Source organism: Cervus elaphus, chromosome 19 (assembly GCF_910594005.1).
Source record: "Cervus elaphus chromosome 19, mCerEla1.1, whole genome shotgun sequence".
NCBI lineage: Eukaryota > Metazoa > Chordata > Mammalia > Artiodactyla > Cervidae > Cervus > Cervus elaphus.
In genome coordinates, this window is record NC_057833.1 from 74,602,244 (window position 1) to 74,625,154 (window position 22,911).

Below are 22,911 nucleotides of genomic sequence, written 5' to 3' on the forward strand. Positions count from 1 at the left end.
AAAGTAAAAGACACTTGCTTCTTGAAAGGAAAGCCATGACAAACCTAGACAGCATATTAAAAAGCAGGGACATCACTTTGCCGACAAAGGTCTGTATAGTCAAAGCTATGTTTTCTTCTGTAGTCGTATATGGATGTGAGTGTTGGACCATAAAGAAAGCTGAGTGCCAAAGAATTGATGCTTTCAAACCGTGGTGCTGGAGAAGATTCTTGAGAGTCCCTTGGACTGCAAGGAGATCAAACCAGTCAATCTTAAAGGAAATCAACCCTGAATATTCACTGGAAGGTCTGACACTGAAGCTGAAGTTCCAACACTTTGGCCACCTGATGCAAAGAGTCAACTAACTAGAAAAGACCCTGATGTTGGGAAATATTGAGGGTAGGAGGAGAAGGGGGCGACTGAGGTGGTTGGATGGCATCATCGATTCAACAGACATGAGTTTTAGCAAACCCCAAGAGATAGTGAAGGACAGGGAAGCCTGGAATAGAAAAAGAGACAAAGCAGAGATAAGAGCTGGTTCTTTTCCACGGGGTCGAAAAGAGTCAGACACGACTTAGCAACTGAACAACAACAATTATAAAATTTATAAGGAAAGGCAAAGGAACTAGAATACCAAAAATAATTCTGAGAAAGAATAAACTAGGAGAAATCAACCTACCCAGTTTTGAGACACATATAACTGGACATGGAACAACAGATAGTTCCAAATAGGAAAAGGAGTATGTCAAGGCTGTATACTGTCACCCTGCTTATTTAACTTATATGCAGAGTCCATCATGAGAAACTCTGGGGTGGAGGAAGCACAAGCTGGAATCAAGATGGCTGGGAAAAATATCAATAACCTCAGATATGCAGATGACACCACCCTTATGGCAGAAAGTGAAGAAGAACTAAAGAGCCTCTTGATGAAAGTGAAAGAGGAGAGTGAAAAAGTTGGCTTAAAGCTCAACATTCAGAAAACTAAGATCATGGCATCTGGTCCCATCACTTCATGGCAAATAGATGGGGAAACAGTGGCTGACTTTATTTTTCTGGGCTCCAAAATCACTGCAGATGGTGATTGCAGCCATGAAATTAAAAGACGCTTACTCCTTGGGAGGAAAGTTATGACCAACCTAGACAGCATATTAAAAAGCAGAGACGTTACTTTGTCAACAAGGGTCCATCTAGTCAAGGCTATGGTTTTTCCAGTGGTCATGTATGAATGTGAGAGTTGGACTATAAAGAAAGATGAGCACCAAAGAATTGATGCTTTTGAACTGTGGTGTTGGAGAAGACTCTTGAGAGTCCCTTGGATGCAAGGAGATCCAACCAGTCCATCCTAAAGGAGATCAGTCCTGGGTGTTCAGAAGGACTGATATTGAAGCTGCAATTCCAATACTTTGGCCACCTGATGCGAAGAGCTGACTCATTTGAAAAGACACTGATGCTGGGAGGGATTGGGGGCAAGAGGAGAAGGGGACGACAGAGGATGAGATGGTTGGATGGCATCACCAACTCAGTGGACATGGGTTTGGGTAGGCTCCAGGTGTTGGTGATGGACAGGGAGGTCTGGCATGCTGCGGTTCATGGGGTCGCAAAGAGTAGGACACGACTGAGTGACTGAACTGAACTGAATAGCAGCAGGAATCAAGACTAGACAGTCTAGATACACATAACATAGAACACAGAAATGGGCCCTACTAATATACCCGACTAATTTTTGACAATAGTGCACACGTAATTCCATGGAGTAAGTATAGCCTTTTCAACAAACAGCACTGGAGTGAATGGACAAACATTGGCAAAAAAACAAACCTCAAAATGGGTCACAGGTTTAAATGTAAAATATAAAAATTTTAGAAAAAAAAAGTAAGAGAAAAAAATCTTTGGAATCTAGGGTTAGACAAAGAGTTTTTAGACTTGGCACTGAAAAGTGTGACTCATAAAAGGAGATTTGATAAATAGGACTTTATCAAAATTTAAAAGGTTTGCTCTGCAAAAGACCCTAGTAGGAGGATGCAAGATAAGCTATAGACTTGGAGAAAATATTGGCAAACAATATATCTAATGAGGGACTTGGATCTAGAATGTTCAAAGGTCAACAATTTTTTAAAAATCCAGTTGGAAAATAGGCAAAAGACATGAGTAGACATTCTACCAAAGAGGATACACAGATGGAAATAAGCATATGAAAAAGATGGCTGCCATTTCCCTAATGGCTAATGCAAAAGACAACCACAATGAAATGTTACCACACACTTTCAATGGCTAAATACAACAGTGCTTCAACAAGGATGAAGTTGAGGACATTATGCTAAGTAAAATACACAAAAGGAAAAATGCGTCATGGTTACCCTCACACAAGGTGCCTAGATCAGTTGAGTTCCTAGAGACATAAAGCAGGATGGTGGGGCAGGGGCTGGGGGCGGGGAGGGCGAGGGGCCAGCTTCATGGGGACGGGGCCTCAGGCTGGGGGCGGGGAGGGCGAGGGGCCAGCTTCATGGGGACGGGGCCTCAGGCCGGGAACGGAGGGCGAGGGGCCAGCTTCATGGACGGGGCTTCAGGCCGGGAAGATACATGTTCTGGAGATGATGGTGAGCATGGCTGCACAAGCATGTGAGGCTGCTTAATACCCGAGATGGGCACTCTAAAATGGTGAAGGTGGTAAGTTTTGTGTTATGTGTACTTTACCATAACATTTAATTTAAATAATTAAATTATTAAATTTATAAAAAATTAAATTATTATTAATGATTAAATTATTAATTAAATAAATAATTAAATTATTAATTTAATACATTCATTTGCAAAATGAGAAACAAAGAAATGACTGGTGCTCCACCTTGGGCTCTGGGTAGGATGCAGACTCAGGCCCACTTGGTTCACAGCATGGAGCCCAGGCGGGCGGTTTCTCTGGCCCGAGGGGCCATGTGTGTTCCCAGCACAGGCCATGTTCGGAGACCAGGAGGCTCCTCAGAGCAGGACAGCTGAGTACAGCTCCCCCCACTCCGCCCCCATCTTGACAGGGCCAGTGGCCTTGGATGTCCACATGCTTCACCCTTGCTGACACCGTGGTGACCCAGCAGGCATGCAGCCCCGACGTAAATACCTGGGATTGGACAGGGGAGTATGGGCTGCCAGGTTCCCCACTCAGGAGAGTCTCGCTGTTCATCTTCGTTTTTAGACAAGCAATATAGCGACTGCAGAAATCTTTGCACAGTTCATTAACCTTTTCCAGCTCAAGAAGATGAATACGCAGAACCTGGATGGCTTTTACCATCTAGAAGCAAGAAAATCGAAACTTTCAGACAAGAACCATGGAGCACGAGGGTAAACAGCCATCATCACCACATAAGTCTCCTGTACAGACACGGCTGCCTGAGCCGCCAGGACCAGGAGGAGGAAGACATCAGAGTCTCAGAACCACCAAGCACTTCAGCTGTGCTGACCTGTGGCTTGGTGTCAGGCTCACTTGGTGAGTAAAGGGGGAGGCCTGCCTCCCAGATGGCAGGCATAGTCTGGGAGCTGCCGGGCTCAACCTCGGTCCCCTTGGGTGACTCACCCTGGCTCTGCTCCTGTTCCTTCATCTGTAAACGAGGATGAATCTGTACCTACATCCCAGGTGGTTCTTAATTTTGAAGAAGTTCAAGTTACCAACTCTGCTTGCAATGGATTCTGCTTTTGGTGTCAAGTCTAAGAACTCTCTGCCTGGCCCTAGATTAGCCCCAGATCCTAAAGATTTTCTCTTACAGCTTTCCTAAAAAGTTCTTCAGTTTTATACAAAGGCACTAAATTTGGGAGTAATTTGCCTCCCAGAAGTACATAACATGGATACTAGTGATGAACCAGTACCACAAACACCACTTCCTGTGAACCCAGAGCCTAAAACTCAGCTCCACCCCCGTGACCTTGGTGGCAGCGGTTCATGCATCTCCGTGGAATGAGCCAGCCAGCCAGCTGATGCCGAGAATGACCACGCACCAGCCCCGCTGGCCCTGTGTGGGGCGTCGGGCAGGAGGGCCCCGGTCCCTGCCAGCCTGGCCCACGCTGGTAGTCCTGCTCCCTGCTCACTGATGGCAGCACACGGAGGGCCAGAGGCAGAGAGCACACATGGCCTTCATCCCCAGAGGGCGGGCGCTGTTGGTTCCATTTCCAAGATGAGCACACAGACTCAAAGTCAGAGACCTCATCTAGAAAGTCTATCTAGCTGTAAGGGTGGATACACACCGAGAAGTTAAAAACAACACCTAAGACCAGGGCAGTTTATTCAGGGAAGTTTTCCGAAAACCATTCCCTGCTGATGAGGGGCCTCGGGCTGTGGTCTGAGAGCTGGCCGACTCCTGCGGGGATCTGGTGGAAGAATGCGTCCCAGACACAGGTTACCAGAGCTGCCAGTGCTGAAGGGCACGGCTCCCCTGGGACACTGCAGCGACGTCACCCCAAGGAACACTCCACTGCCTTCAGAAAACACAGAGAACCCAGCGCTTTGGAGCAATGCACCTGGGAGGAAGCGCCCTCATGAGCCGGGCTGGCTTCGGACAGAAAGGCCAAGGGAGGCCGTGAGGGCTGGTCTCAGCCCCCTCCACCCCGGGTCTTCACACAGTCTGTCACCCACCACCAGTGCTGGCCTCCAGAGCAATGCCAGGGTCCACCGTCAGGGAAGAGCTGAGAGCTGAAGCTGGGCTCAGACACACTGCCTGGGAAGCCAGGCAGGGGGCACGACGATCCTGGAGGACCACCCCAAACACTCAGGAGGGACTGAATTCCTGGCCCACTCAGGTCACAGGCTCAAGCCATCTGGTTGGATTACTACAGAAAGGGGTCACTGGAGAATGCTGGAGACCTGGCTGATCTCAAGAATTGGAAAATCCCCCTCTTCAACAAAACCAAAGACAATCCAAAGTTCTAATTAGAAATGTACAATTTATTGAACAGATTAAATTTAGAAGAAACAAAAATGAAAACCATGAATCTTACTTACCAAGTTGTCGGTTTCTGGATCCTCACAGAAGAAGGGCTTCCCCTCCTTCTCCTGCTTCCTCACGAAGTTCTCGATGTCCACGTCGAAGCTGGCAGAAGTCGTGCCCTCTGAGCCCTGTGTAGACTGTTCACACTTTTCAAACAACAACGCTAACAACGGAAATAGTGGATGCCTGGGGAGAAAAAAACGTTAAAATATGTGTTCTACATTTTCATGAAAATGCTTTACTATGTATATACACACTGTTTTATATAAGAGCTTTGCTGAGATATAATTCACATGCCACACAATTCACCCACTTACAGTTTATAATTCAGTGGATTTTAGTATGTTCACAGAGTTGTGCAACCACCACCATAGTCAATTTTATAATATGTTCAACCCACCAAGGAAACCCTGTAGCTGTTGGTAGTCACTCTCCATTCTCCCCCAAACCGCAGCCCCAGGTCACCACTAATCTGCTGTCTTACAGATTTGCCAGTCCTAGACATTTTTTACAAATGGAGTCATATATTATGTGACCTTCAGTGTCTGACTTCTTTCACTTAGCACGATGTTCTCAAGGCTTGTCAGTGTTGGAACATGTATCAGTCAGTACTCCATTCCTTTTTCTGGCCACGTAATATTCCGTTGTATGGTTAACACCAGTTGGGTAACTCTGGAATTTACATTAGATCCATATTCCGTTTTGAGTAGACTTTTGTATAGGATGTGAGACTAGGGCAAGGACCTTCTCTCTATTCACTTATGTCCAGTTATCCCAGCACCATTCTACCTCTTCTCCACTGAGAAAATCAAGTAGACAAACTCTTCCAACTTCATTCTTCTTTCTCAAAATTGTTTTAGCAGGTCTAGTTCTTTGGCTTCCATATAAAATTTACAATCAACTTGTCTATATGTATAAATACATCCTGCTAAGATTTTCATTGGAACTGGTGCAGAGCTAAAGATCAATTTTAGGACATCTTTACTATCTTGAATCTTCCAATCCATGAACATGGTATGCCCATTATTAAGGATTTCTTTGATTGCTTGCATGGGCGTTTTACAGTTTTCAGCATAAAGTTTCTGCATGTGTTTTGTCAGATTTACACCAAAAATTTTTTGGAGCTCTTGTAATGGTATTATCTTTTTAATTTCAGTTTTCAATTGTACACTATTGGTATAAAAATAGGATTGGTTTCTATGTGTTGCTGTTGCAACCTGTGACCTTATTAAACTCAACTGTTTCATTCTGGAAGTTCTTTGGTAAACTTAGGGATTTTTTTGTACATAGACAATCACGTCATTTGTGCATAAAGCCAATTTAATTTCTGCCTTTCTAACTGGCTATGTCTTTTCCTTGTCTTGCCTCACTGAACTGGCTAAACTTATGTCACAGAGATGAACAGGAGGAGTCAGGGTGGACACCTCTGCCTTGTCCCCAGACTTGGGGAAAACATTCCGTCTTCCACCATTAAGTATGATGTGAGCTATAGGGTTTTTTGTAGTTTCCCTACATCAGGTTAAGAAAGTTCCCCTCTATGACTGCTGCACTGATGGTTTTTAGTTATAACTGGCTGTTAACTTCTGTCAAATGCTTCTTGGCATCACTTGATAGGATCATGTCATGTGGCTCACTGGTTGATCTCTGAATGATGAACCAGTCTTGCTTCCTGGGATAAACTCCACCTGGTCACTAATATTCTTCTCTTTCCATGCTGCTTGACTTTGTTAATATTTTACTAATGATTTTTATGCCAAAGTTCATGAAGCATAATGACTGGTCTTCACTTTTCTTTTTCTGCATTGTCTTTGTCTGGCTTTGGTACCAGAGTTGATGCTCCATTCATAAGGTGAGTTCAGAAGCACCCCCTCTTCTTCTGTTTACTGGGAGAAATTGGGTAGACTTGCTGTTTTTCCTTCTTTGTGGTAGAAATCTCTAGTACAACCATCTGGGTTTAAAGACTGCTTTTTGTAAGGTTGACTAAAATGTAGACTTATATTCCAAAACTTTTTTAAAAAAAGATACTAGAAATAACATGGTAACCTGAGAAAACTTTCACCCCAGCATTATCACATTCCACCCAACTACTCTGCCCAGCCCACAGCTCACTTCCGGTTTAACCAGGTTTCCCTCCTCATCACTCCTCTGAACGAACACAGACTCCACATCTCACCACTACCTATAAATGGCCTGCTTGTCTGCATCCATTGGTGTCTGGGACCCCACGGGGGGAGGGCTCACTCCTTCCACATCTGGTTCAGAGCAGTTGGGGTCTTGCTCCGTTTTTAACTCTGTGACTACTTGCATCTGTGAGAGGAGGAAGAGTATTTTTGTTACTAAAAACAACGTAAGTTGCTGCTAAGTATTCTATTCTCAAAGCAGTGGAATGGCAAACTGCCAGATGGTTATATAACTGGCAATAGTACGTAAGGAATACTACCAACAAAGCTCCTTTGAATGCATTAATAATATGCTTTTAAATGGCTAAAAAAAATAAAAGGTCAGATTTCCAAACCATTTAAAAATTGAGGACTGATGTGTGACACTTATTATTTTCAAAACCTCTGAAGGGAACTGGTGCACATGAGATCTGACCCGTCTGTCTCTCTTTGCTATAACATCCTCACAGTGGGTAAGGCTGTGTGGTTGGAGAAGGATAAACAAACAGTCCATGCTCTCAGCTTGTCACAAAAACAACTCAAGCCCAAGACACTCTGTATGTGTGATGGGGCTGGAATTCTCCCTTACCTGTCCTTAAACTCAGGAATACACAAGGTATAAAACTTTAAGGAAAGTCACTGCATCTAGAAAGCAAAGACCAGCTGTGTTTAAAGAAACCGTTTTAAACATAAGAGGAAGTCTTAAAGCTATTATCATTGAACTTGGTTTGGCTGGCTGTGCTTTTCAGAACTTAGGGGAAGAATATTTAAATCTCTAAACATAAAAGAAATCAGTTTATAAATAAAACAAAACCACTCCATTAATTTCTCTTATCCCTGAGCAGATCAGTGCCCTGGCTTCTTCAGGGCTGGGGTGTCTGGGGTCTACCTGCCCCGCCCCCGGCTGCTACCCCTTGCCCCTCAAGGAGGCAGACTCTTGGGGAAGCCTGGGTGGGGGGCCGGGGCTGCAGCCCTGTAGCCTGGCTCAGGCTTTGTTCTTGTCTCTCTGACAGAACAGAGCCAGCAGGTCACTCCATGATGCCTCTGGATGAAACAGCATACTTGGGAATAGTTTCTCTCTAAAAAATAAACCAAAACCGAAAGCAACTGACTGAAGCCCAATCAAACACAGTATCTCTGGAGAGAAGTCTGACAGTATTATTTTTAAAAAAGCTTAAGATTTATTTCAGGATTTTAAAAAATGATTGTGAAAAAAAGAGAAATCTAACTGTTTGCCCTCAGAGGGCTGTCTAAGTAGACGTGGTCGGTCTATACTGTAGAAAATTAAATGCTTACTGGAAGGAACGCTCACAATGGTTTTCCACATCCTGGGAGGTGAGCAGATATTACAAGCACTGGCCCAGCCCTCCCTGGACTCACTGCCTCAGGGCAGGGGTCAGCTGCGGGGGCAGCGGAGGTGACAGCATGTGAGGGTCCAGGGTCCCCAGGGCACAGAACCCGCAAGAAGCCGCCACAGGGACGCCATTAGATGTGCCTCTGAGAAACAAAATCACTTGGAAATAGCAGAGGACTTGGTGAAGGGAGCAACCTGAAACTGAATTCCCTATCTCTGAAAAGTAAAAACACTTAATTTGAAAAGTCAACAAAAACAAAATTGCTGCCATGAGAAACATCCCAGGAACGGCACAAAACTGTCCATCAAGGAGAGCCCTAACTTGGAAAGGGAGGGCGCAGCCTCCAAATCTCACCACGTGGGGAGGGACAGGTGGGGGAGATGCCCCAGGCTCAGGCGCTCCCGAAACCCTCAAGCAGGGAGCCGGGTATCGTGACTGCCGCCTGCAGGGATAGGAAAAGCACAGACAGAACCCCCCGTGACATCAGACGAGTCCCCTCCACCGCCCACATCTGGGGACAGAAACCGAGGAGATGGTCCGGCTCCACTCAGACCAGCAAGCGGGCAACACGGGAATCTGCGATCATCAGCACAACCAGCTCGTCCGTAAAACCGACAGTTACCAACACCAACATTAAAAGGATAAGTTCCCAAGAAACTCTGAGTGAGGGGACTCAAAATTACTGCATCTTGGTGTCATTTAGGAAACAACTTGAACAATTCCACACCTAATCTTTCGGAGCACCAAGATATAATAAATGCATCGAGCGTTTAACATTGAACCTGCACCTGCAGGGAGACGCGTGTGAACACACAGGCACTGCTGGTGCCCCAGCGCCAGGTCGGGGGCCCGCGTGGGGTGTGGGATGGAACCTGCACCCTCAGGGAGACGCGTGTGAACACACAGGCGCTGCTGGCGCTCCAGCAGGGAGACGCGTGTGAACACACAGGCGCTGCTGGTGCCCCAGTGCCAGGTCGGAGGCCCGCATGGGGTCTGGGACACGGGCAAGCGCTCACTTGTTGCCCATCTGGATAGCTGTCTATGCTCAGTGTCTGTGTCGCCATCATGGTGAATGAATTCCTTATAAAACATCAGATCGTCTTGAGTCAAACACAAATGGTGTCTGGGAAAACAAAAGCAGAGAAGCATTAGTTGCTAAGTCAGAGCATTGCTGTCCCCTTACTCCATAGAGCCCATATACCTTTTACAATACGTATTTCCACATGGAAAGTAAAAACCACCCTTCACTACAGTCTAAGACAAATATTACGCAGCACTCCGCACCTGCCTGGTAATCATACATTAGCACCTGCCTGGCCGGATGTGTCAGCTTGTTTGCAGGCATTTGGGTCTCTTCCTCACTCACTGAGCAACATCTAGTAATGTTCACATGTGCAGGACACTGTCCTGGGCCCTGGGGCTTTCCCAGGACCACAAACAGGAGGGCCACCAGGCAGCACATGGGAGACTTGGGCAGGGTAACACGACAGAGGGTGAGCGTGCAGCTGGCGGGTCCCAGGTTCATGTGACAGGGCAGGTACATAGACGCTGGGCCTGCCGGGAGGCCAGTCGTAGGCAGGAAGGACACCGGAGGGCTTGGAGGGGCTGCGCCAGGCATCGGCTCACATCCACATGCAATGCAGAGGTGGACACTGTCATCCGCCTGCCAGTGCACACTCGGTAAATGAGATGGGGGAAATAGGTGGGGACAGAGGATGACGGGCGCAGGGGCAGCTGCCCGCCACCCACAGGCAGTGGGGGGGTGCGGTGTGCAGGGGGTCAGCAGGGTGGGGGCGCTGTGGGGACACAGAGCAGGTCACACCTGCTCACGGTCCAGGTGAACACTGTGGTCTTCCTGGGGGGACAGGAAGTCCTGGGAAGGTGTGAGCAGGAGGGCACTGAGGCTTCAGCTCAGGACAGTCCCTCTGATGGTGTGCAGGGCGGGCTGAATGACTGTGGAGCCAATGAGGGCAGGGGCATATGGACAAGGGCCTCAGGAGCATTCAAAGGGTCTGGGCTGGGTGTGGAAAGGGTCAGGAGAGTTGATGGTTCTCACCTGAGCAACCGGCTGAGCAGAGCCGCATGTCCCGAGGTGGAGCCGACTGTGGGGAGCAGGTTCTGTGACCTGGGGGGAGAGAGCAAGAGACGGGACATTGCAAGCTTGAGATGCTTCTCAATATCCACAAGGGAACCTGAACAAGCGAGGCTGGGCCACAGGGACAAGCCCAGTAGCCATCATGGTGTGGCCAGCACGTGCAGAGGTCCGACGTGTCCTCCAGGAGGGCCCAGGTCCTGCCCCAGGCTTGCACACGGGGCCTTACTTAGACACAGGGTCTTCACAGATGTCATCATGTTAGGGGTGTTCTGAAAAGAGGGGGGAGTGGAGAGGCTCTAAGGGGCAGCCAGGTGAACCCCTGTGAATTGGAAGCAGAGACTGGAGTGACACTGAGATAAGCCAAGGACTGCTGGAGCCAGCCGGTCCTGAGGGGACCGAGCCAGGAGGGGCCTGGGCCGCTCACTGTCTGGTGTCCCCGACAGCAGCTTCTGGGCAGGTCTGCCACGTTCCCCACAGCAGACCCGGACGAAACACAGCAGAGGCCCTAGAGCGTTCCAGGCAGACGACCGAGGCCACAGCCACGGCGGTCTCGGCTGGAAGCCAATTCTCCAAGGTCTCTTTCGAGGACCCACCAGCAGGTGGAACACACTGCAGCCAAGCCCACTGCTGCCCGATCCAAGTCGTGGGGGTCACACTTCCACTCTTTCAACTTCGGGGGCTTTCAGAATGCCCACAATGAATACTGGGGACAAGTCAAAATTTTATCAACAGAATATACAGATGTGTAGTCTTCTCACTACCAAATCTGGTTAAACCTTCAATATGGGACCTAACTGGGTACAACTGTTCTAAAGGAGAATTTTGAAATTTGTGTGAAAAGTTTTGAAAATACGTGCTCTGTCTACAATGGAAGGAAGTGGAAGAAGTGGACGGGGTGGGGAAGCAACTCCATCTGACTAACATTTCATTGAGTAAAGATGGGGGCAAGAGTGCCAAGGTGACCGACATTGCCCCAGGACATCCAGGGAGCCAGGAAGAAGCAGCCAGCAGATGGCGCTGTCCGCACGAAAGGGCGGTCCAGGCCCAGGCCAGCCCGCGGCACTGTTCACAGGTGATCAATCCCAGGCAGCAGATCCTCCACCTGGGCAGTAACACTGAGATCCTCCACCTGGGCAGTAACACTGACTAGCAGCTGTGGGCGGGCAGCGGAATTCATGGGGTTCACCCCAGCAGAGCTGCTTGGACCCGGGAGGAAGTGTCTGCTCTGGTCAAGGCCTCTGCCAAGCTGCTCAGCTGTTAGAGGCCCTCCCAGATCACAGATAGGCCCTCCCCTATCGCACAGAAAAGGAAGTTTGTATTATGTTCAAACTCAAACAACAGTATCTTCACTTTTTTTTGGAAGAGATTATACTCCATTTATAGTTACTTAAAAATACTGGCTATATTCCCTGTGCTGTGCGATATATCCTTGAATCTTAGTTTATTTTTAAAAAATATTTATCTATTGCTTATCTGGCTGTGCCAGGCCTCAGTTGCAGGATTCGGGGTCTTTAGTAGTGGCACACGAACTCTTAGTTGCAGCATGTGAGATCTTGTTCCCAGGCCAGGGATCAAACTTGGGCCCCCTGCATTGGGAGTGCAGAGTCTTAGCGAAGATAGGGACATGCCTATCTTGTCCATATTACACCTAGTAGATTGTGTCTCTTAATCCCCTACCTCTATTTGCCTTTCCCCTCTCCCTGCTGGTAACCACTAGTTTGATCTCTGTATCTGTGAATCTGCTTCTTTTGTTATATTCACTAGTTTATTTCTTAGATTCCACATATAAGGGAACCATGCAGTATTTGCCTCTTATTTCACTAAGCATAATATCCCCCATGTCCACCCATATTGTCTCAAAAGGCAAATTTTCGTTTTTTATGGCTGATAAATATTCCATTGTATACATGTACCACTTCTTCTACCTACCCATCTGCTGATGGATGCTTAGGCTGCTTCCACATCTTTGCTATTGTAAATAGTGCTGCTATGAACATCTCAATCAGTGTTTTCACTTTCTTCAGATACATGCCCAGGAGTGGGATTGCTGGATCACATGGTAGCTCTATTTTCAGTTTCCTAAGGAACCGCCATACTGTTCTCCACTGTGGCTGCATCAATCCACATTCCTACCAACAGTGCACACAGGTCCCCTTTCCTCCGAGTGTCCTCACTACTTATCGTCATGTGAGGCTCCAACATACAGGGTGGAGAACCACCAGTCCAACAGACACACAGCACCCTGGTGTTCAAGGGCAATACGACATGGGCTTTATTTTATTCTACAAGTTTCATCCAGTTAAAAGAGAACACGTTAATGGAAACTGTCACTTTGATACCCTTTCAAGAGTCCAACCAGAATAATATAAATGAAGAAAATGCAACTTTCCAAATTTCATGCACAGAAATCTTAAAACTAAAAGTAATTTTAAAAGTACAAAATGTAAAACAATACATCCTTTTTCAGCTGGAAATTATTAAATCTAAAAGACCAGTGTGCCACTTTGCTAGCAAAGATGAAGTGAAACCTGCCACTCTGAAGGAGTCCCAGGTCCAACAAATCGTGAAAGCAATCTGTCAGAAAGCAATTTGACCATATGTATTTGAAGGGCATGCTCAATCACTAATTCATGACCAATTCTTTGTGACCCCACGGACTGTAGCCCACCAGGCTCTTCTGTTCATGAGATTTCCCAGTAAGAATACTGGATGGGTTGCCATTTCCTTCTCCAGAGGGTCTTCCCGAACCAGCAACCAAACCCATGTCTCCTGTATTGGCATGCAGATTCTTTACCACTGAGCCACCAGAGAAGCCCCGACCATATGTATACATACTAAGTCACTTTAGTCATGTCCGACTCTTTGCAACACTATAGACTGCAGCCCGCTATGGTCACCTATTAAAAAAAGTTACAATCTTCTCAAAGTCAGCTAAGAAGATAGCATTAGTGTCGTGACCTTGAAGGCAGACAAAAATATGAAATGTGAGCCAAATCTAACAGGCATTTTAACATTTCTGAGCATTCTAGTCCAGGACAACTGACAAATTAGGGAAGAACCAGAGGTAGACAGACTGGCCAAGCCCCACCAGGTGGACAAGACCTTCCTGCTCAAAGCAGATGGGAAGGTCTGAGCTGGCTCAGTCCACAGGAACCGGAAGAAGAGGTGCAGCATGTGTGTCAAAGGAGGCCCCAGCTTGGCAGCACCCCAGCTCCCCACATCCCAGCCCACACGATACCCTCAGATGACAACATTGACACGCCTGAGATGACTTCCCTATTGCCTTAGTGGTGTCTCTAAGCCCTCAGGGAGATTTAGATTTTGATATTATTGTGTTTAGCTTCACAGAATAATCTTTGTATTTGGCACTTAAGTTGTTTACAGTATTTAAGAAAACTTGGCAAATTAATCTTAGACATCAGCTTTGATTCCAATTCAAAAGGTGTAACTGAGTTACTGATTTTACACATTTCTTTTTTAGTGAAAAGATATGAGAAATTTACTAAGAGTGCAAACATTTCTTCCCTTATGCAAGTTTACTGACTGCCAGGGACTATTCTAGGTCCCGAGGGTACAGCAGTAAACAAAATCAAGTTCCTCATCCCATGGAAGCCACTTCCTGGTAGAAGGCTTGGGAAGTGTGGTAACTTGAGACTTACCACATGTAAGATTTTGAGTGACTACATATACTTGAGAAAGTTTGATTTAATCAGATAGCTAAGATGCTTAAAATGAAAAAGGTCTCTATTAAAAACTAGGTTTTCAAGCTCCATAAAGAGATTAAAGTTGTATGTGGGTACATGGTACATGTAAAAATGGTACATGCAGTCTGATCATCTTGAATTGATCAAAGGCTGTCTTACGGGTGAAAGATCAAAACCGACTAAACTTATAAAGAGAATAATAAAAATTGTACATAAAAGCATAAAAAACAGGCCTGAAGCCTTAATAAACACTGATTTTATTTTTTATTTTTAAAAGTAATTTTATTTGTTTATTGGCTGTGATGCGTCTTCATTGCTGTGCGGGTTTTTCTCTAGTCGGAGCGAGCGGGGGCTACTCTCTAGTTGTGTGCAGGCTTCGTATTGCGGCGGCGCCTCTTGTTGTGGAGCAGGGGCTCTTTGGCGCTTGGGCTTCAGTAGCTGCCATTCTAGAGCACAGGCCCAGCAGTTGTGGCACATGGCTTAGTTGCTTCCAGGCATGTGGGCATCTTCCCAGATCAGGGATTGAATCTGTGTCTCCTGCATTGGCAGGTGGATTCTTTACCACTGAGCCACCAGGGAAGTCCATAAATGTTGATTTTAAAATACCCTCAAATAAACTCTTCTATGCTCTAAACTTCATTTCAAAGGGCATTAAAAACTCATGGATATGTATCCCATTGTTCATTGCAGCACTATTTACAATAGCTAGAACATGGAAGCAACCTAGATATCCACTGACAGATGAATGGATAAAGAAGTTGTGGTACACATACACAATGGAATATTACTCAGCCATAAAAAGGAACACAAATGTCAGTTCTAATGAGGTGGATGAACCTACAGCCTATTATACAGAGTGAAGTAAATCAGAAAGAGAAAGATAAATACCATATTCTAACACATGTATACGGAATCTAGAAAAATGGTACTGAAGAATTTATTTACAGGGCAATGGAGAAACAGACATAGCAAACAGACTTATGGACATGGGGAGAGGGGAGGAGAGGGTGAGATGTATGGAAAGAGTAACATGGAAACTTACATTACCATATGTAAAATAGATAGCCAAAGGGAATTTGCTCTATGGCTCAGGAAACTCAAACTGGGGCTCTGTATCTATCTAGAGGGGAGGGAGATGGGAGGAAGGTTAAAGAGCAAGGGATCATATGTACACCTATGGCTCATTCATGTTGAGGTTTGACAGGAAACAGCAAAATTCTGTAAAAGCAATTATCCTTCAACTTAAAAATAAATAAATGAAAATAAAAAACTCATGGCAAGAAAGCCAGGTGGAAATGATGTGTTTTATCCACATTAATAAAAAATAGAAAACAGAACCTACACATCAGCCACAGGGCAATGGTAGAATCCACAGTGGTCCCGACCATCAATCACGGACATGAAGGTTAAGTCCACAGAAATAGGCTCATGGTGCTGTCAGGAAGAAAGGCAGGGCACAGAGTCTGCTGGGAACGTGGCTAGGCCTTCGTGCAGCCCACAAACATCTACTGCAAGTCTCCTCTGAGCCACGCTCTGTTCTCAACGCTGCGGATGGGGCAGCAAACCAGACACGGTCCCTGCTGTCAAGAGACAACTTCACAACCGTGTGAAAGAGGGTCCAGGACTAATTTGGGAAGAAGAGACATCTGTGAGCACCGTGAGCATGTGGTTCTCTCCCACATCCTTTATTAGCTGATGTTCTTCTCTGTGGAGGTCTTCTGTACTCCTGGGTAATTAATCCCGAAACACTTCACCGTTTTTCTTGCTACTGTCAAAAGTATCTCATTGTCACTATTCTTTCTGGTGGACTGCTGGGTAAGAAATGCCCCCAGTCTGCAGGCTAACCTCATACCTACCAACATTTCTAATCTGTTTACGAAGAGTCTACTGGTTTTTCTCAGCACATGTAGATAAACTCCCAATCAATATTCCTGTTTTCTTCTTCTTTTGAGAAACTAAAAAAATGTCAAGCTATCCTGCAAGGCCACAGTAACAGCAAAGAAGTGATAATGGCACAAGAACAGGTAAAGAGGCAGTGGAGCAGCAGGAATGAGACATCAGACCTGCCGGGGCTGGAAGGAAAAGTACCAAAGATGCAAAAAGCTTTGGAATCTTGATGTGTTTACAAAAATCTCTCTGATCTCAATCAATGCCTGCAAAGTGCTAGTGAACCTGGGGTGCCGGTGCGGTTCCCCACAGGCACTGTGGTGGTCAACCACGTGCTCCCACTCAGCTTCGGGCATGTGGATTCTAGGGGACCTGGGCTGGCCAAGCAGAAGCCCCACAAGGTCAGAGCTCCGTGTCAGCCTCCTGTTTACGTAACCCACACAACACGCACAGAGCACTGGTCCCCCGGAGGGCCCGTCTTCACTGTACCGCCAGCGTCCCCACGGGCTTGGGGAGGGAGGGAGGGAGGAAGACAAGGCAGGCAGTATCTTCCCAGGGTCTACCCATGTCCAGACCTACACAAGCACTTTAGAACACATCCCCACACTCTGACACGCCTCCCTCCCTAGAAGAGGGTCTTGGTCTTCTCCTCTTAAACCCGACCCTAGTGATTCCAAAGTGAGGCTGTGTGAGTCCAGGCCCGCGGCAGCTCTCACCATCCTCACTGGGTCACTCATTCCTAGAGCCCCAAGCGTCACCTCAACCCCGCCAAGTAAGAAGTCTGACTAACCAGAACCCCACCTCCCCCGCCATGAGGAAGCCCAGGCCACAGGGAATGTCCACGCAGAGGTGCAGTGGTCCACAGCCCACCTCACGCCCCTGCTGACAGTCTGCACCAACTTTCCGATTTGAGAAAATCCCTCCCCAAGACTCCAGCCCTCAGACACCAAGCCACTCCGGGGCCTCCTGGACCTCCCAGCTGAGGGCCCCAACCTGTAGGGCAGAGACAGGTCACTCCCACCACACCCTTTCCAAATTCCCAGGACCAGTAGGGACCAGGACACTTGCCAGTCTCTGCAGCCCTGCCTGGCCTCCTCCTGTTCATGAGGCTAAGTGCCTCTGAGTCTGACTGCCAGGCCTGGCCTTTCCCTCTACGTGCTATTTCTGAGAACACAGTAGACTTTGTTTTGTGAAAATTAGTAAACAGAAACCTCAGTGAAACAGAGTCAGGAGGCCAGCAGTAGTACGCTCATGTCCTGACAGCAGGGACAGCTGGACAAGAAATGGACGGACTCTTCTCCCCACTTCCTAGAGTTCAGCCAGTGAGGCAGTGACCCAACCCAGCAACGAGAAGCCACTAGATGAACCCTGGATTCCTCCAGTGGACTCTGTTAACTCCAGCTCTCCCAACCTCCCCTTCCCCTTTTAAAAACAGTTCTCCTCTCCTGGCCAGCCAGGGACTTGCCTGGGATCCAGGTGGTTGCAGACCTGAAATTGCAATTCTTTGTTGATCCTGAATAAACTCAGTTTTGCTGGCAAGATAACTAGCAATCTATCTGTGTTAGAGCAACTGTTTCTAAGATAACTATAGAACTCCCAAGGAAATCAAGAGAGTATTTGACAATCTGACAACTTTGATGCCTACAAATATTAATTTCATCAATTCAATCTATGACTTACTGTGTCATTCAAAATGGGAAACACTAAGAGAATGGATGAAGAAGGTACACAGCACGACCTTGAGTCATGCGGTGTTCAATGCTGCACAAACGTAACTGCACACACTAGTGAGTCTAAAGAAAGTGCCGACCTGGTGCTACGCGTCCAAGTGGCATCTCCCAACAGCAGTCAAGGTGTGCAGTCATACATCTCCAGAATATCCCACCACACATTCCTGAGGAGGAAAGGGACTCTTCCTCCCTGCTCATCAACACCTATAGGAAATACATACTGGAGCCAGAGTATGTTAACAGCACATGAAGGACTCTTGACACTACCTCTGAGCATCTAAGTTAAAACACTGGGCAACAAAGACCCTGGGGCTTCCCAGATGGCCCCTAGGTGGTAAAGAATTCGCTTGCCAATGCCAGAGATGTGGGTTTGATCCCCGAGTTGGAAGGATCCCCTGGAGGAGGAAATGGCAACCCACTCCAGCATTCTTGCCTGGGAAACCCCATGGACAGAGGAGCCTGGCAGGCTACAGTCCATGGGGATCACGAAGAGTCAGACACGACTGAGCGACTAAACCACAACACGCCCCACCACCATCACAATGTCTGGTACACAGCAGGTGCACAATAACTTTGTTTAGTGAATGGTTGCGCCATTTAACACAGGAATTACCTGTTTCATGAACATTTGCTGTAATTCACCCCAGTGCCTCTTTTAAAAGCTAAATCTTTTTTATTTTTTAATTTTACTTATGGCTGCACTGGCTCTTTGCTGCTACGTGTGCGCTTGCTCTAGCTGCGGCGAGCAGGCGCTACTTTCCCGCTGTGGTGTGCAGGCTTCTTCTTGCAGTGGCGTCTCTGTTGGAGCACAGGCCTAGGGTGCAGGCTTTGTAGCTATGGCACACGGGCTGTTGTTCTGCCACATGTGGGACCTTCCCAGACCAGGGACGAACCTGAGTCCCCTGCATTGGCAGGCAGATTCTTAACCCCTGGACCACCAGAGAAGTCCAAAAAGATACATCTTGACTACCTTCTCCATCTCATCTAAAGTTGCTGGTCTGTGCAAGTTTTCTCCCTCCAGGGTCAGTTCTGGTCATTTATGCCTTCTTTATGTACCACTCACAGCTCTTCAAAATTTACCGCCATCAGATTGTATGTGCATTTCTTATTTGTAAAATTTTCATATCCATAGCCACATCCCTTTTAAAGACTATGTTCTCATTTCCTCTTAATCAGATTTGCAAAAAGGAAAAATAGATTTGCCTTAACTTTATTTTCCTGGTTTCTTGAGTTGAAAGTTGAATTCATTTATTTTTCTTGTTCTCTAATAAATGATTAAGTCTACGCACTTTCTTCCTCCTGACAGCTGTTTTTGCCTCATCCCATGTGTAGTGTTCGGTAGTCTTGTCTTTCATTTACAGGATGAACACTGATCTCTTTAACCAGCATTATAAAGAAGGGAGTCCTAGCATTTTCAGGTGGATACTTTTAGCTCTCCTTTCACTCTTTAGGTTCTGTCTAGGTTGCACTGTGGTCTCAGAATCTGGTCTATAGAATTAACTTTTCGAAACTTGGGATTTTTCTTTGTGGCCTAGTATGTGGCCGGTTTTTGTTCAATGTTCTGTGTAACTGAGAATCTATACTTTAGGTTTGTTGGGCACAAATTTCTGTACATCCATCAGTTCTAGCATTTAAATCCTTTCTATCAGCGGTTCTTCTACTGGGGGCGACTCTGGCCCCCAAGGGACGTTTGGCAACTTCCATTAACATTCTGCTTGTCCCAGTGGGTAGAGGCTGGGGACGCGGCTCACCCTGCTACAGAGCGCAGGACAGCGCCCACAGAGAACCAGGCGGCACTGAGTTAAGAAGCCCCTCCACATCTTCTCTTCTCTCTGTTCTAATCTGGTTTGTGGCTTGCTGAGGGCCCCTCTGCCAACTTCTCCCACTTGGATCAACCTTCTCATTTTTCTACATTTTGATACATTCTTGATACACTGATACATTTATTGATACATTAGCTTACCATAGAAAGGACTGCTCTTCTCATGCTTTTGCCTTGAGTTCAGTTGACACTGGTATTGCTAAACTTTTCTTTCTGTAGGACTGACACAATTTTCTATCCCTTGTTTCCCACCTTCTTGTTTTAGCTTTAGATAGGTCGCTTACATACCGCATTAGCTAGATTTCATTTTTCTACCAAATCTGGAGTTTTTATCACTTGGGAGAGCTAACCCTTTTACATTATTTGGTGTCTCTGGGCTTGTTCATGCCATCTTACATTGTTTGCTTTTTAACACACCAAGCAAACCTCCTCATTCTCCTGAATTCCTTTTTGTTGAGATAACGAAATTCTTCTTTGCTCCACTCTCCCCTTGGGTACCTGGGAGTCACATATTCTACCTTCAGTCTCCTACTAGTTCCCTCACACCACCTCAACACTAACACCTACATCCCAATCTGCTTCTAGAACAAGCCTCGCTCCATTGGCGAAACGGCAACCTGCGTTATCATTCCACACTTGAATCTGTGCTCCTTAGCAGCAGGGACTCAGCGCTGGCAGTGAGCACACAGCAGTCTGGGAAGGCAAATGTGTCTAGGACCATTTCAGGATATTTTTTTAAACCTTTAAAATGAATTTCAGAGCATTTAAAGGTTACACTTATAATCTGGGGTTTACCTGACTATAATGCTTCATTCTCATGAATGACATGTATGTAACCTGTCTAATACCATTTATACCCATGCACATGTATATTTGATATTCTATTTATTCAGCAACACTGAGCTAACAACCATGCCTCCTTCTAATGGGGGACCAAGTCAAACTTAGCAAAGCACCTTACAGTAACTAGTTTTGAACAGTGGGTTATTCTGATTTGTCTAGACAAGAATTCAGATTATTTTAATGACATTCTATCTAAAAGAAGAAAATATTTAAATGTTTTGTCTGCACTATAATCATCACCTTCATATTATTTATGAGAAAATTACATTAGAAAAGCATTCCTTTAAGTTTTGATGGCAGAAATACTGGAGATATTTCATAATATGTATTTCGCTCCATGTATCAAATTCAACAGTTGAATTCTCCACTTGGAATTTACATAGAAAATCTTTTTTAAAAAAAGAACAGGAAAAATAACATACCTAAAGATGGAGAGATTTTTAAAGTTTAAAATAGTTACAGGTTATAGTCTTGGGATATACTGGAAAGTGAAAGTGTTAGTCGCTCAGCTGTGTCTAACTCTTTGCGACCCCATGGACTGTAGCCTGGCAGGCTCCTCTGTACACAGGATTCTCCAAGCAAGAATACTGGAGTGGGTAGCCATTCCCTTCTCCAGGGGATCTTCCCAACCCAGGGATCCAACCTGGGTCTCCTGCACTGATTCATTACCAGATTCTTAACCATCAGAGCCACCAAGGACGTCCCAGGATATACTGGACTAACATTAAAATTGAAACTAAGAAATAGGGACTTCCCAGGTGGTCCAGTGGTTAAGAATCCGCCTTGCAATGCAAGGGATGCAGGTCCAATCACTGGTCAGGGAACTAATATCCCACATGCCCTGGAGCAACTTAAGAAGCCCTGTTCCTCAACTAGGGAGTCTGCGCAACAAAGATCCCCCATGCTACAACTAAGACTCAATGCAGCCAAATAAATGAATAAGCTTTAAAAAGAAAAAAAAAAAAAAAGATGAAGAAACTGAGAAATAAACATCTAAATAAACAAAAGGTAAAGTATGTCCTCAGGCAAGTTAACTAAACATTATCTGGGGACCTCCCTGGTGGTCCAGTGGTTAAGACTCCAAACATCCACTGCAGGGGCATGGGGTTTGATCTCTGGTCTGGGAACTATGATCCCACATGCCACACAGCATGGCCAAAAAATAAAAAAATAAACATTATCCAGTCAAGTCAAAAGGGTCCATAAGAAAGCAAATCTCAGAAAAGTACTCAAAAAGAGTTGAGGATTACTCCCATCTCCTGGTTTCATTCCTTTCACATAAGAATCACCCAAAGAAAAAAACAAACAAACAAAAACAAAAACAAAAAAGAATCACCCAAAGAGATGTGAAGATCAAGGGAAGAAAAAAGATTCTAGAAAGAAAGAGGCCACGATGAGCCAAAGACCAGCAAGGGCCCTGGCCAGGCCCGAATGAGGCTCCGGGCCTTTCCCCAGCCTGGGTTCCAGGCATGCAGGAGCCTGGCTGGCCTGCTTTCCAGCCAGGAGCTCTGGAGCTGGCGACATAGAGCCCTCTGGCATCTGGGGTCTCAGAACAGGGGCTTCTGGGCAAGGCAGGGGCACCCAGGAGAGAGAATACAACACTCTACACTGACTCCATCGGAGAGCAGGGATTCTTGGTGCTCAGATGACAAACAGAAAAATCAAAGAGCAAGAAGGCATTGGGAACTACCCACTAAAACAGGCTTCTAGATTTAGGCTTCCAGCATTTATTCCCATGGATCCCTTTAGATTCTAATCAAGAGTTAAGAGCTATTTACATAGGCTCTGTGTTGACACCCATCACACTATGTACTGGTCATCACAAGGTTGAGTCCAGTGAGAGAAAATACCCACCCTTTTCCCTTTTATTAGTCACATTTCCCCAACAGTTAACACTGTTTGATCCATTTAGATCCAGACCTACGGGTTTCAGGGGAGCACTGAGTCAGCCAGCACTTTTCTTGAAGAGGGCCCCCTGCTAACTGTGTGTGGCTTTGCGGGCCACACAGCCTCTATCATGTCTTTTTCCTCTGCAGTATACCATGGACGGTTCCAGGACTGTACAAAATGGGCCACAGTGGGACACAGCACACAGGCCTGTCGCTTACCAACCCCAGGCCTAGAGTTTAGCTGTCCCAAGAGACACATTATACTATAACCCCAGCTACAACGTGCTCTAACTCAGCCTCAGTGGTGCACTTTTCATTTAATCCACACACATGCTGAGGTGTCCGGCAGCTCCCTCCCTTCCCAGTTGCCAGGCCCACCAGCAGAGGCTCAGGTTTCCCAGCAGGGAGGGTCCTCAGTCACTCTCAGAAGCTGCTCTGTGAGCAGGATCAATTCCATCCACACAGAAATGCAGGAAAT

At 46.3% G+C, this 22,911-nt stretch overlaps 1 protein-coding gene across 3 annotated transcripts in view; it reads right to left on the reverse strand.

Moving 5' to 3' along the window:
- The window catches only part of PKNOX1 (PBX/knotted 1 homeobox 1), a 44,667-nt gene that overhangs the window by 16,209 nt on the left and 5,547 nt on the right, over window positions 1-22,911 (reverse strand). For 2 of the 3 annotated variants that reach the window (XM_043874378.1, XM_043874376.1), the window contains exons 2-6: window positions 10,520-10,588; window positions 9,480-9,586; window positions 7,129-7,256; window positions 4,964-5,135; window positions 3,092-3,262 (exon numbers count right to left, since the gene is read on the reverse strand). In XM_043874378.1, coding sequence (XP_043730313.1) covers window positions 3,092-3,262; window positions 4,964-5,135; window positions 7,129-7,256; window positions 9,480-9,530 — 522 coding nt within the window. In that variant the 5' untranslated portion in view covers window positions 9,531-9,586; window positions 10,520-10,588. Of the gene's footprint in view, window positions 1-3,091; window positions 3,263-4,963; window positions 5,136-7,128; window positions 7,257-9,479; window positions 9,587-10,519; window positions 10,589-15,604; window positions 16,276-22,911 lie in introns of those variants that run through there. The other variant, XM_043874377.1, reaches the window with a different exon arrangement.